Source organism: Engraulis encrasicolus, chromosome 10 (genome assembly GCF_034702125.1).
Source record: "Engraulis encrasicolus isolate BLACKSEA-1 chromosome 10, IST_EnEncr_1.0, whole genome shotgun sequence".
NCBI lineage: Eukaryota > Metazoa > Chordata > Actinopteri > Clupeiformes > Engraulidae > Engraulis > Engraulis encrasicolus.
The window spans coordinates 21,810,687-21,826,914 of NC_085866.1; the positions used below are offsets into that span (position 1 = coordinate 21,810,687).

General features: G+C 42.6%; 1 protein-coding gene across 4 annotated transcripts in view; it reads left to right on the forward strand.

Annotated features, from left to right (window-relative positions):
- LOC134457640 (protein-L-isoaspartate O-methyltransferase domain-containing protein 2-like) overlaps positions 1-13,156 on the forward strand; it is a 13,732-nt gene extending 576 nt beyond the window's left edge. For all 4 annotated transcript variants that reach the window (XM_063209643.1, XM_063209642.1, XM_063209645.1 and 1 more), the window contains exons 2-6: positions 3,870-4,185; positions 6,017-6,119; positions 7,738-7,909; positions 9,630-9,753; positions 11,822-13,156. In XM_063209643.1, the coding sequence (XP_063065713.1) occupies positions 3,879-4,185; positions 6,017-6,119; positions 7,738-7,909; positions 9,630-9,753; positions 11,822-12,366 (1,251 nt within the window). In that variant the 5' untranslated portion in view covers positions 3,870-3,878 and the 3' untranslated portion in view covers positions 12,367-13,156. The remainder of the gene's footprint in view (positions 1-3,869; positions 4,186-6,016; positions 6,120-7,737; positions 7,910-9,629; positions 9,754-11,821) is intronic.
- The last annotated feature ends 3,072 nt before the right edge of the window (positions 13,157-16,228 follow it).

Below are 16,228 nucleotides of genomic sequence, written 5' to 3' on the forward strand. Positions count from 1 at the left end.
TGTCCATATGTTTTCGACCAGACGAACGGTTTACATTTCCCAAGGTAGACCGCAGGACTATATTAACCGTTATCAGCTGGTGACCTACTTTAGGAACCATTTATAAGATGACATTTTGCGGGGGAAAGGGGTTGGTGCTATTTAGCTGCCTCAAACAACCAGTAGACAATGTTGAAATATAATCTGTCTGACTTGTGCAAAATATGTTTCCGCTGATCCTTTGTGGCGTGGACCCGTGTTTTTTGACAGTGTGCTTATAGTGTACAAGAGAACGCAAACAAGTTTGGCCAAACACAATGGCTTGTTATTCGATGGCGCAGCTGCATTTTTGAGTCTGCGTTGATTGGTGGGAAATATTTCTCAGTTCTGCAGTTCCTGAGGTAGCGTCTCTGGGGAAGTTTGCCCTTCTGCGCTCCGTTGCACCACCGTCCGGCTATCCGTAGAATTGCTTAAAACAAGTTCAATTTTGTGCCTTTCATTTTTAATAGGAAATGAATATTGCACTAAGGTTTCTTATTCGGCTTGTTCGCCTTCGATATTTTTCTTCCTGCCTCTTCTCAAGGCTTGTGGAAGACGAAGGACTGCCTGTCTGTATTTGATGTATAATTAAAATGTAACATATTGTTTATTCATGCATGGTCATTCACATTTAATTACACCCACGAGAAGCTGTCTACTGTTGCAAGACACATCTGAGCCATTAATCCCTTATTTAATTCTAACAATTTAATTGACCTTAAAATTATTCCTTGGTTGAGGTGTTGGGAGCATCAGGTGTGTTGTTCAAACTGAACACCTGCGCGCAATTCTCTAGAAAGTGCCAGGGGATATGAGAATGGCATGCATTGCAGGTGTGTGACACACCATAATCTCATGTCAAAAGCCACCATGTATTTTGTCATTTGCCGTTTGAAAAGACAAAGGTGAAGGTGAAGTAAATGGCCTTTAGTTTTTTAGTTTCTTTCCTTCGTTTTTAATTTCTTTCCTTAAGCTACTGCTTTTAATATGTCATATGTACCTAACATCTGTTATGTTCCTAATTTTCTTTTAACATCCTGTTGATGTTAAAGGATTCTTTTGACTCTTAACCCTATTTTTTGGGGGGGGGGGGGGGGGGCGCTCTTTTGACTCACTAAGTCACTAAGTTTCGTAGTCATAGCTTAAGTCATTAAGGAATTATACGACATCAAAGTTGGTGCGGGCACTTTTACTTTTACTTTTAATTATCCAATATGCCTTGTAACCTTCTTCTTATGTTGCTTCTATTACCTTGTGTTGGACAATGCTGTCAGTGTTGCAACTGCACACTGCACCTTTATGTCTTTGTTTACTTTCTGCCACTTTCAATGCATCTTATTCTTTACTACGTCTTCTGCTTTACTCTGTGTATGACAATGCTATCAGTGTTGCAACTGTACACTGTGCCTTACCCTGTTCTTTTTTAAATTTCTCCTTGTAAGTTGCTTTGGCCAAAGGCGACTCCAAATGCTAATGTAATGTAATGTAATGTAATGTAATGTAATATAAATGTAGGACTGAATGAACCAGTATGATAACAACTCTGCACATTTAAATAAGCAAGTATTTGTGATTGGTCAATTGCTTGTTTAAGCCTATTTAGCATTTTAGTCTGGTTTGTTGTGTCTCTACTTGTAGTATTCATATTACTAGGAAAAGGTTGCTTGTTTTCAGGCACTACTGTATTGTAAGAATGTAGGTCACATGAACACAGGTGGTTTGGGTTATTGGTGGTGCTATCAGTTGCATCTCTCTGGGCAAGAGATTAAATGTGCTTATCTTCATAGTTTACTGTACAACAGAGTAGGCCACTCAGTGAAAGAATAGTCCATATAACTTGTAAACACAAGGGTCAATTCTGGTAGCTGTTCTACCTGTCTTCCGGGATCAATCATCAGGTGATTAAGAGCTGCTTGGATCAGATCTGTGGCCAGTGTTTTTAATTTCTGAACCCTGAATTGGCTAACCTGGTTCTCACGCAGATGGTCAGAGCACACAAAGTTGGGCGAAAATGCACGAGGGTCTGCGTGAGAACCAGACTACGGATTGACACCTGTACTTGTAAAGCAAGAGGAAAAAATATAGGACAACTAGTGCACCTGTCAAACTTGTAACTTGAACTTGGAGGTTTCAATCCCCTGGCTCAGATTCAGCCTCAGATAAAACCAATGCAACCAGTATAAAAAAATATCCACATATAAAAATATCCAGCTACGTGGAAACAGCACCTCAGAACGCAACAAGCTGCCACAAATTTGATTCGACCAGTTTTGAATCAGCATGTAGTAACCCGTCAGCCACAAAGTAATTAATTCCTGTGATGCATTACTTTTTGCTGTAATGAAGTAATGTAAGGTATTACAGGGCAAAAATCTGTAATATTTACTTAGTTACAATGCTAAATAATTTAAGTTACAATGCATTACAATGACTTTGATTTTTGTGGTATTCAGTGTGGTTGGTCAGAAAGAAGCTATTCCTGAACCTGGTAGTTTTTAGTCTGCATGCTGCCTAAAAACACCTCCTAGATGGGAGGTGAAAAAGTCACGACTCATGGGCTTGATTTACACTGTATAAATTGCCAGATCCATATTTAGGCCTACAGCTCTTTTAGCGAATGTAACTTTGTAGAAAAAAAATGCAAAAGTAGTGTAATGCCTTTCATTTTAAATATAATTATAATATTGTAGTGTAAGGGATTATTTTGAAAAGACAGTAGGCCTAACATGTAATCAGCAATGCATTACAGTTTTTGAGTAACTTGCCCAATACAAATTTGGTTCGACTAGTTTTGAATCAGCATGTAGTAAGCCGTCAAGGCAATCGATGAGCTAATCAGAGACGTCATCTGTGTTCAAGGAGAGAAAATATGTGTACCGGAGGCCAACTAGCAGAGAGTGGCATGGAACATAAACCTCCCTAGTCCGAAGCCTCATACTGTATCGGTAGCACTGAGCTATCGGCCTGGCCCTTTAGCTCAACGGTAGGCCTATCATGCTGTGCCTCTCGTGCCTGAACTGGAGAGTTGATATATAGGAGCTGGCGGGTTTACTGCATGCAATCCTATGCAATACCACACGTTTTAGGGACAGTACCTACCTACCCATAAGCCAGCCATCCGCCACTTGAATATGCACTAGCACTTAACAGTTACTACTTTCTGGCTTATTTTGCACATTATAACTTCAGATGTATTCTTTACAACCAATGCACTTTCCAATGTTTTTTTTAATGTGGTCATGTACTGGTATGTATAGTATGTGTTCCCTTGCCTTGTTTTTTTGTCTTGCACCCCACCCCCTTCGTTTAGCTTTATTTTGTCTAGTTGTATTGAGTTGTAGTAGTAGTTCAGTTTGTCGGCACACCAAAGTACATTCCGAGCAACTGTATTTTTAAGCTCTTGAAGTGGCTAACAAGCCTGAAACTTGAACTTGATATTAATAACAAAGGTACATGCACATTAATAACATATTAACCAGGGCTTGACGCTGGCACCTGCCAACCAGCCAAAAATGGGTAAAACTTGGCAGTGGTCAGTAATAAATGAAGTCTCACTAGCCATGTTGCCAGGTAATTTATTTTTAGGCATGACATATCACATTTTATCCTAATATTGTCCCTTTATATCAGTTGGTTATATTTAAGTTCATAAATGATCATACTCAAATTCTATTTGTCTAAAATATTTTATGTCCATAGCATTAATCTTCCTTTAGCATTTCATCTTCAGAGCTCAGGGATATCATGGTAAAGAAATAATTACAGATAAAATGATGCCTGCCAATTCCTTAAAACATTTTGGCAAAATTCTAATCATATACTTACTGTATATGTAACGGTACTCCTCTCAGACTGTCATCATGGGCGGAGCAGTAAGTGCGGGCGAGGATAACGACGAGCTGATCGACAACCTGAAGGAGGCGCAGTACATCCGCTCGGAGCTGGTGGAGCGCGCCTTCCGCGCCATCGACCGCGCCGACTACTACCTGGAGGAGTACCGCGACAGCGCCTATAAGGACCTGGCCTGGCGCCACGGCAACATACACCTATCGGCGCCCTGCATCTACTCCGAGGTCATGGAGGCGCTGGACCTGCAGCCGGGACTCTCCTTCCTCAACCTGGGCAGCGGCACCGGCTACCTCAGCACCATGGTGGGACTCATACTAGGTGAGGATCGTATCCCCATTATGCACATGCCGTACCACCAGTTGCACGCTGTATTAGTCATTGAAATGTTAATTACCATAGTATTACCGGAGAGAGTAGAGAGATATATATATACTTAAAGAATCTCTGGTATTACTCTACTATGACATAAAAGAGGGCCTTTAGTAATGCACTATTACTCGGTTATTGCCATTCTGGTAACAGCAAGTTTATAACGCTGTGTTTTAATGGGTTGAACTGAGTTACTATCCTCTGCCTTTGCACCATGGTGGGGCTTATACTAGACTACCTCAGCACCATGGTGGGCCTCATACTAGGTAAGGATATTACACTGGGTCACTGTCCTACTGGGCCTCATACTAGGTAAGGATATTACACTGGGTCACTGTCCTACTGGGGCTCATACTAGGTAAGGATATTACACTGGGTCACTGTCCTACTGGGGCTCATACTAGGTAAGGATATTACACTGGGTCACTGTCCTACTGGGCCTCATACTAGGTAAGGATATTACACTGGGTCACTGTCCTACTGGGCCTCATACTAGGTAAGGATATTACACTGGGTCACTGTCCTACTGGGCCTCATACTAGGTAAGGATATTACACTGGGTCACTGTCCTACTGGGGCTCATACTAGGTAAGGATATTACACTGGGTCACTGTCCTACTGGGGCTCATACTAGGTAAGGATATTACACTGGGTCACTGTCCTACTGGGGCTCATACTAGGTAAGGATATTACACTGGGTCACTGTCCTACTGGGCCTCATACTAGGTAAGGATATTACACTGGGTCACTGTCCTACTGGGGCTCATACTAGGTGAGGATATTACACTGGGTCACTGTCCTACTGGGGCTCATACTAGGTGAGGATCAGTGGGTTACTATTCTTTAAATCAGCACGTATACCCGGTGCCTCATACCAGGTGAGGATCTTCCTCTGTGTTAATGTCTTCTGCCCTTTCACCATGGTGGGCCTTATACTAGGCAAGGATCTCACACTGGGTTACTGTCCTCTGCTACTGGGGGTCATACTAGGTGAGAATCTTGCACTGGGTTACTGCCGTCTGCCTTTGCACCATGGTGGAATTCATACTGTGCGAGAATAACTGTAAAAATGGAAATCTTTGCAAGCAAATTTTTCTAGTTTCAGGTAAAAACATCTTGTCAATCTTAATTTAAAGGTGCACCATGTAAGATGGTGCCGCAGGGTGGCCGGAGTAGGTATTGCTTGCATCTATGCAGCTCATTGAAACTGTGCTGCCTATTGCCAAATTAGATTTTTTTCATGAATATTTTCTGAATAGTAAACCAATATTAACTAGTATGACCAAAGCACAGTAAGTTTTGCAGCTAAAATGTATATTTCTGGAAATTCAAAATGGCAGACCATGGAGAAGATCCTCCTTTCTATGTATGAAAAGTGCAATTTTCTCTGTCATATTGAATGCTTAGAATTTGATGGTAGTGGTAAGTATTTGTTAAAAAGGTAACATTTGTGAATGGGTAGCATGGATTCTGGAAATTAACTACGACAAATCTTACATGGTGCACCTTTCAGTAAAAATCACCTAATAAATAGTACTTTTGAAGTAGAATGTAGAAGTAGAACTTAGACTATTTAGACTTGTTTAGACTATTTAGACTATTTAGACTGTGGGGCAAGTTATTTGTCGCATTCCAATCACTTCTTCCGAATCACATTTGCCTCCCATTTCACAGTTAACCGTATAAATAAACAGACTAGATTAATGTGTTATTACTTAATGTGTTAATGACACACACACACACACAAATTAATACTCATTACTTGTATTCCCATCCTCAGGCTCATTTGGTGTGAATCACGGAGTGGAGCTGCATTCAGACGTCATTGAGTATGCGTACCAGAAGCTTGAGTTCTTCATTAAGACCAGTGACAGCTTTGACAGGTGTGTGTATGTGTGTGTGTGTGTGTGCGTGTGCGTGTGCGTGTGCGTGTGCGTGTGCGTGTGTGTGTGTGTGTGTGTGTGTGTGCGTGTGTGTGTGTGTGTGTGTGTGTGTGTGTGTGTGTACGTTGACGTTGTCTGTCTCCACTGTGCTGAAATGAGTGACAGAGTGCTTTAAATTTCTGATGTGCTGCATCAACGAGAGGCGAGCTTGACGGGCTGCCACGGTGTCTCGCCATCAAATTATGTTAATTTCATTTCATCAGACACACTCAGACAAGATCTCCATTAAGTGTCAGCTGTATTTCCCGAACAAATAAAATTGTGTTGTAATAAGGCATTAACTATTACAAAAGTAATTTGGGAAATTTGGATTCAATGTGCAAGATCATACACATTACACACTAATGAACCAATAATTGCTGTACAATTGTTTCTTGCAAAAGCACATGGAGAAGCATACATTGATGCAGGGTTATTATCATTAAGTTAAATTAAAAGTGTATCTAGAGCCCATCGCATTCTAGATACACTTTTAACTTCTAAGGGTTTTATTCTAAGGTTGTTTTTTTATTTATTTACTTACTTCCTCTTGCTGTTTCTTGCACATTCCTCTAGTGTTCTTGAGATAGGATAGGCCTACTTAGTGCTATTCACTTCCCCTACCTAATGTACTTGCACAGCCAGCGTTTTTTGCACACCATTGCATTTGGTCATTTTGTGACACCAGTGAAGTTGAAAGTTGAGCGGAACTGTTAAATAGTTTGTCCTGTCCTGTCCTGCCTATTGTCATGTCATGTATGTTATATCTAGGTGTGTATTGTATGTGTTAAATCTTTGTTTTTATCATGTCATAGGCAATACAACCTGCCTGATGTGTACCTTACCTGCTGACAAAAAAATCCCCATTGGGGATGATAAAGTTTCTAACTAACTATTACGGTTGTTACTACTACTACCATTACTAAGACAATCAAGTCCTAGTAGTCTAGTACCAATACGACTACTATGACAACTACTACTTCTACTGCTGCTGTTGCTGCTACTAGTACTGCTACGATCCCTCCTCCTCCTCTTCTCCTCCTCTTTCTCCTCCTACTACTACTACTACCCACTCTCCTCCACCCCCTTCTACTACTACTACTACTACTACTACTACTACTACTACTACTAATCCTACTACTACTGTAGGCTATTACTACAACTACTACTACTACTATTACTATGCTACTGTAACTGTACTACTACTACGACCACGACTCCTCCTCTTCTCCCCTCTCCTCCTCATCCTCCTCTACTCCCCTCTCCTCCTCATCCTCTTCTTCTCCCCTCTCCTCCTCCATCTCTTCTCCCCTCTCGTCCTCCCCCTTCTCCTACTACTAATAATAGGCTACTAAAAGTAGTAAAAATGGCCCTACCGTGGCGCAAATGGCAAGGCACTCATTTGCTATGCGGCTGACCCGGATTCGATTCCCGGCCCGGGTGCTTTGCTGTCCCTTCCCCATCACTCTCTCCCCACTCACTTCCTGTCATAACTTGCACTATCCTATCAAATACAGGCAAAAAAGCCCAACAAATAGTTTTTTTTTCAAAGTAGCAATAATGATTATTATCCTTGCAGGTTTGATTTCTGTGAGCCCTCGTTCGTGGTGGGCAACTGCCTGGAGATCGCCCCTGAGTCTCGTCAGTACGATCGCGTGTACTGTGGGGCGGGGGTGCAGAAGGAGCACGAGGACTACATGAGGAACCTGCTGACAGTGGGGGGCATACTGGTACTGCCACTGGAGGAGAAGGTAATCACACACGCACACACACACACACACACACACATGCACACACACACACACACACACACACACACACACACACACACACACACACACACACACACACACACACACACACACACACACACACACACACACACACACACACACACTTCACACATACTGGTACTGCCACTGGAGGAGAAGGTAATCACACACTTACACGCACACACACACACACACACACACACACACACACACACACACACACACACACACACACACACACACACACACACACATACTGGTACTGCCACTGGAGGAGAAGGTAATCACACACGCACACACACACACACATGCGCGCACACACACACACACACACACACACACACACACACACACACACACACACACACACACACACACACACTTCACACATACTGGTACTGCCACTGGAGGAGAAGGTAAACACACACACACACACACACACACACACACACACACACACACACACACACACACACACACACACACACACACACACACACACACACACACACACATACTGGTACTGCCACTGGAGGAGAAGGTAATCACACACGCACACACACACACACACACACACACACACACACACACACACACACACACACACACACACACATGCACACACACACACACACACACACACACACACACTTCACACATACTGGTACTGCCACTGGAGGAGAACGTAAACACACACGCACACACACACACACACACACACACACACACACACACACACACACACACACACACACACTGGTACTGCCCCTGGAGGAGAAGGCACACACACACACACACACACACACACACACACACACACACACACACACACACACACACACACACACACACACACACACACACACACACACACACACACACACACACACACACAGTTTAATTCTTTTTTTGGATTGACAGATATACATTTATCATAGCACAAGCCACATTTCATAGGAGTTTACACAAAACTAAAAGAAACTGCCCACTGAGTGTCTCACACACATTCGCACACACACACGCATACTGGTACTGCCACTGGTGGAGAAGATAAGCACAGACACAGGAGAAGCGCACACACACATACACATACATGCACATACACACATGCACGTATGCGCAAGCGCCCCCGCACGCGCACGCGCACGGGCACACACACACACACACACACACACACACACACACACACACACACACAGTGAAGGTAATCACACCCACATGCACAAGTGAGAAGGTTTGGTTTGGAAAGTGGTGGGGATAAACTGTCGGGGGTTAATATTTCTTACAATATGTTTGTGAAAAAGTGGTGGGGACAGATTAAGGTACCGGTAGGTAATCTTAAAAGTGGTATGGACATGTCCCCACCGTCCACCCCATAAACTAAGTCCATGCACATGCATGCGCACACACGAACCCACATGAATGCATGCATGGACGCGCACACACACACACCCTGTTACAATACAGTGCAATTACCAGTAGGGTCACTGCTTGTGAATCCACTCAAAGAAAATTAACATTTTCCCTCCCGTTCCTTTGCACCCTGTGTCTGGGCTTTTGCTAAGGTTTTGGCACCTGATCTAATTACTGTGGTTCGTTTTGTACATATTATACTGTATAATGAATCAGGGAATGTTCTTCTCTTGTTATGTAGACATGGGTTATCGGCAGTAACATATTTCTTTGTGTTTATTTTCAGCTTACCAAAATCACCAGGACGGGCTACAACAGCTGGGACACCAAGAAGATCATTGCTGTGTCCTTTGCTCCACTTGTAATGCCCAAACACAACCAAAATGGGAAAGCCAGAGCCGTTCCCTTGCGTAAGTACCGTTACCAATTGCATAATAATAAGTATGATCCTGCATTGCAATACATCAGTACAGCCTGCATTTATGTATACTGATATAAGGGTGAAAGGCACTTTTTTGGGGGGCTCAGATGTCAGGTGGAGTAACGCCATTTATTGCCCATACATTAATTAGTAATTGGTGGTTGATATGTTGCAGTGAATATGCTTCTCAGATAGTCCACTAAAAACAGATAAGCAAAAAAAAATGCATACAGTAGTGGCACTGGCTGTTGTTGCGCCGCCCTGACATGTGATTCTGCTGAAACGTCATTGACCCATAAACTATAGAGGCACACCTGAGACTTGTGTTTGGACTCTGTAGTATGCCTAGATATTTGCTTTGTGTGCTTTGTGCACACTGTAACTTGATTAGTGCATTATGTGTGTTGCTCAAGTATCACACAAGCATTCATGAAATTCCTTTATCATAGTAGTAGCCCCCATAAATACCTGCTCTGGGCAGAACTCCATGTTTGGCCACCTTAAGTGTTCAATGAGGGTATTTTTACTATTATTGTCCAATACCAAGATAACAGTGTATTTACAGTATAAGAATGAATATCGTTTGATCTCAGATGCTAACCCGTTTACATTGTCAGGAACATGACTTACCCAGTCCCAAAAACAAAAACAAAATCAGTATTCACACCATATTTCCCGTATCATGAGCCCAATATCTCCCATGGGGCTGATGATCTGGTGTTTATTCCCACCTCACTGACTACTGCAGCCAACAGCACCTCAGTTTAGTGGAAATAAAAGTAAGGTTAACTACTGACGACGTCATGTTTGAAGATGGTTCCAAAAACAGAAGGTGCTGTGTGTGCTCGTCACAGTAAAAACGCTTATCGAGTGAGTCACTGTGTGGTTAGGCATACGGATTAATTTCTTTAGTGCGTGCAGTCATTAAATTCAAAAACCAAATCATTTTATGTTGTGATTGTGAATAATTCGAGAAGTTATGCTTTGGTGACATCAAAGCAGGGGACATCAGCCAAAAAAAAGTTGTTTTTTTTTACTCAGTGCCTTGAGGGAAGTGAAATGATGATATGTCTGGTAATTGAAGAGCTGCTACACTACACTATATTGTTTTATTGCTGTTTTATTTGAGGAGAGTTTTTTTCACTAAAAATGTCTTCAGAAATTAATATGTGGACCTCCAACCATCATAATTTGGATATTTTTCAAATCATTCTGTGTACCAGACTCGTGTAGATTCACTGTTCTTGTAGAGAATTTGTGTGATAAATACGCAGAAATGAATCAGCCATGTTTGGGTTTCAGTCTGAATTTTTAGCTTGGAATTAGCATCAACATTAAAATAAATGTGTGCGTTTGTGTTTGGAATTAGCATCAACATTCAAATAAATGTGTGCGTTTGTGTTTCCTCTCCACAGCTTCCATGATTGAGTATATAAGTGTGTCTGTTTTTGAGTTCAGATTTAATTTGTTGCATACGCTCACATGTCTTTGTGTAATGGGTGGTGTTTGAGTGAAGAGGAACATGTAAATTTGTGTTTCACCCCACACATCTTGACATCTTGTCTTTTTTAAATACAGTACATACATCTCATTTTTGAAATTAAGTGTAGGAGATTATCTCACTAATTCCTGATCCTCAAAAACGAGAGAAACTGAAGCTTGCTCGTCAATTGATGGCCTGTTGCATAAATGCAGTGTAGTCTGTTTTTTTTTTTCTTCGTTGTGGAAGTGTAAACAGAAATGTGTGTCTCTCTTCTCTACAGCCCCCATGTTCAAGGTGCACACCCCGCTGGACCTGCTTTATTAAATAAATTGTTAAAAGTGTAAATTGTCATGTAGAGTGTGAAAGTGTGTAATTAATGTTAAGGGCTAAAGTGTAATGTTAAGTGCAATGTTAAGTGTGTATACCTGTATATCTCCCTGGACCCTGGTAGTCCCCATGTTCGAGCTGTGTATGTTGCAGGACCTGTTTTATTGAGTGAAGTATTCAAGTCTAATGTAAAGAGTATAAGTGTAATGTAACCTATCTCTCTCTCTCTCTGTCTCTGCCCCTGCAGCCCCAATGTTCGAGGTGCGCACCTTACAGGACCTGTCTCGCATCACCATCCGCAGCATTCTGAAACAGAACCTGACGGGGCTGTGGCCCCACCCACCCCGCCGCCACGGCAACCGGGCCGGTGCCCGCCACAAGCGGCGCCACCGCGATCACCGCGACGCCACATCCCTCCTCACCAACCGCTACGTCTTCATGACCCGCCTCATCCCCGGCCCCCTGGACAACCACCACCACTCCACCAGCGATGAGGAAGAGGAGGATGAAGATGAGGAAGAGGAGGAGGAGGAAGGAGGACAGCGCTGCCGGGCAGTGTGCGAGCACATGAAGGGTGATGAGGAGGAGGCGGTGGAGGAAGAGGAGGAGGAGGAGGAAGAAGAGGAAGAGGAAGAGGAGGAGGAGGGAGAGGGCGAGGGCGGAGGGAGACGAGGGGAGGAGGGCAGTGTGCTGCTCATGGAGACTCAGGTGAATCCTCTGAGGGAGAGGATCCTTAGCCTCCCCCTGCCGGAGCCCCTGAAGATGTACCTGCTCCACTACAGGGAGAAGTAGTAGTCGAGGGCGTACTGTAGACTGTAGAGAGAGCCACCTTTAAGGGACGTTTGCACTTATGAAGTGGACAGGGACTGTCCATACAAAAAAAACAGAAACAAAACTCCTCCTCTCTCTTGCCCTCCCTCTTTTTCCTCCTCGTTTCCCACATGGTGTGAAAGGTACATGACAACATCTACCCTGTTTTGGAGGAGGAGTTTTGATGAATACACCCCTCCATCATCTTTCAATTCACACACGAGGAGGTTTGACTTCTTTCCAGTAGTTTGTGATGGAGGAGGACCAGACTGCACCACCTAACCTAACTGCATTCTAAGAACTGTCAGTGCACCTTTTTTTCTGAAAGGATCTTTGGTATTGCGGTGGTAAGAGAGATCCCAACGAGGGGATATGAAAAGGACTGTTGTTGTTTATTAATAGAGTTATACAAATGTTTATAATCCAAGTCTGAAAATTATGTTTGAAGTGCACTTCATAGTTCCTCCTCAAAGTGGATGGAATACACAGTAATGGATAGCTATGTGATATACATACAGTATATTCAGTATATTCCCTTACAAACAAGCAAAATATTTGTACATGCCCACCTGGACAACATACACCTGTGCTACCAAACTCCCGTTACAACAGAGGTGCTCTTGTTGGGCGTGGTCAATCACATTGACCCCACCCACTCTGGCTGAGAACAGGTATGTGTATCAGGTCATTGGGCAAGATCGTGATGACGCAGTGCTGCTTTTGCTAGGCAGCACGTATGCACACTTTGCCAGTTTGATACATTCTGTTAACCACAATGCATCAAACTGGCAACGTGCGCCTGTGCGCTGCCTGGCAATGTATCAAGCTGGCAAAGTGCGCCTGCACGCTGACTAGCAAAAGCAACACTGCTTCATCACGAACGTGCCCATTGTGTTGTCTGCTTACAAAGCTGTCTGCCATTGTTATCACCCACATATTTCATTGCTTTTTTGATTGCTTCCATTTTTTGGGGGGTTTCTTTAACACCAAGCAGGGGGCGTTTCAGCTTAAAATGGCGGGGGTGCTTCTGAAAGAAAATCATTTTGGGGAATGTAATGTCCCATGTGTGATGCCCCCCCCCCTGTGATGTATGTTGTCGACCACCTGAATTATGCTGAGCCCCTTCAGTGTGAGTTTCATCTCCATAAGGAGTGTTGTGTTTCCCAAGGGGTGTACTACAACCTTTAAGATTTTACACTGACGTACGTATGTGATATATGTTGGTACACTTGCTCCTGCTGTACTTGTCTCTGGGGGTTACTGGGTATTGGGCCTATGATCGGTTGGGTGTATGTATCGTACCCCATGCCATTTGAACTACGTATGTCTACCCCCTCTAACAGCACTCCTGACGCTCCATACTACCTGGATTAATCCCAAAGGGGTCATGACCTTTGGATGAACCCTGACAACAATGCCCATTGACCATGAGCAATGCATGGACTGTCAAAGAGTCTCTCATTTTTCCCAATATGGACCAACAAACATAAATTTGATGCCTACAGTCTGCAGAACAGCAGTTTGAATTACGGGCAATATTTGTGCCCTGATTCAGTTGGGGTCCTCACTGCTTTGGAATGGCCATTCTTTGCCTGAACATCTTTATCATTTCATGTTGTGTTATCATTTCTTGTTGTGTGTATTGGGGCCTTTTGCTAGGGAAAGAGAGGATGGAACCAGGGTGCCGTTTACTTGCATCAAGACCTAATGATGTCTTTGTTTACTGGTGGGCTTTGTAGGGTATGATGAAATCAAATACTGCGCACATATTAAAAAAGAGGAAAAAACAGAAAGACTCAGTGGAGCAACAAAAAAAACTTTTGAGTACTACTGATTACTGCATTTTGAAGCAATTGCAATTTCTTTTCACCGTAGACAATAGTATCCTGTAGCGCATACAAATCTACAAACATTTTTGGGAGTGGAAAATCTTTTCATCCTCTGTGTTTTTTTGAGACAGTCTCTCTGTGATTTTGTTCTACCCTCAAGATTTTTTTTTTTTACAAACTCCTGCTGATACTGCACATTATTTTGTGAAACATATTTATCTCTGCCGTAGGGTTTTGTTCAGGTGTCCTTATCCAATATAAAAGTAGAAAAGAAGAAAAAAAAAACATGGCTGGCTGGAATCACTTTCTAGTTCTTTGTGATGCATCAGCAGCCGTGATTACAGTGTAAGAGGCAAGAGAAGATTTGCAATTCAACTATGGCAAGTAGCAATGATGGCCATTTCAACACACAACAGCTAGTCTCTCAGGCTCTGTCCGATTTCGGCCTCTGTCTGAAATGTTCACTTCCATACTGCTCTGCGTAGGCCGCGGGAGTTTATCGTTTTTTTTTGTTGCCTACACAGTGTACTATTTGGTAACGCCTGATTGAATCTAGGAGTGCAAGTCGTCGTTTTCTCTTTGAAGGTGGAATGACAACTGAGGCGGCCAGAGGAAAGGATGAGAGAACAAAGACTGACTTGCACCCTAAGGCAAGGCCTATAGCCACAGGTAACAGAATGAGGTTTTGTACAGAGTAGATGCCCCCCCCACACATCTCTCTCTTAAGGGGCAATTCTGTACAAAATCCAACTGTGCCCAAAAAAAGGAAGAAAAAAAAGTGGCCTGTCAAAGATTTCAATGATACATTGTAATGATGTCATATTGTTACCATATACCGGTTCGGTCACATTGAGGGCAAGTCAGCTCTCGAGATTTGTAAAGCATTTTGAGATTGACAGTTGTACCATGACAGCGAGGAATGGAAGAGGACAAGCTGTACTCTGTTGATGTCAAATAAAGTTTGAAAGTGAAATAAAGCTGTGGGCTTGCTGTAAGGACAGAATGACCTCTGTGTGTGTCTGGGAAAGTGCTATGTAAAACCTAAGCTGTGTGGATATTAGTTTTATCATCAGTGAGCAGTGGCATACAATGTGTTTTCTGTAACCGTGGGGTATTGAGCATTCTCATCAAATATATCACAGAAATTAGTCTGAGAAAATCTAAATCCCAACACTGTCCCAAGCTAAATGCAAAACTGATGTTTTTTTTTTTTTTTTTCAAAAACAGAAGACTGGAATGTCTTTACTAGGGATGGAGCTGATCTGATACTGTATATTGGTATTTGGTTCAGATATCAACATAATTCAGAGACCAGGTCAAATTTGAATTTTCCCAAAGTTACTGATATTTAGCCAGGTGGAATATAAATAAATGTGAAATCATTACACTTGCATATTAGTTTTCAAGATGGGATTGTTACTTTTTTACTTGTTACTTTTGATTAATTAATTGGTTTCCTGATATTCTGACTTCCGTTTCTGACCATATAGCCTACTTGGGTCTACCTCAAGCTGAAAACCCATGCGCATGGTTTTGGTTTCGGGATCGGAAGGGAGAAAAATGTGCATCAGTGCATCCCTAGTTTTTACTTTTCTTTACAGACTGACAATCTGGTTAGTCTCTTGCTTATTCCCTTCAATTACACTTAGCGGTTCAATATTCACTTATTTATGGCACTTTGCCTTTGTCGAGCAGAACAAGTTGCATTGAAATGAATGGTGGCATTTTCAGCCTGATCACGTCACAATGCTTTCCTCCCCTCTGGCAGGCAGAAGCAGTACACAGACCAACTGCCAGTTTTTTTGTTGTTGAAATTTTGAATTTTTGAAGTTTAGAACACAGTGTTAGAATTCTACCTTAGACTTGCCGGCATTATCAACTACCATAGACCCATGCCCACTGAGGAATGCCCCCCCCCAATCATAGTCACAATAAAAAGGTCAGTCTGCTTTTTCTGAGGGAATGCAGTCTATTGTTACTATGAAGTTGAGTCTTAGTTTTAAACTTGTAGTGTT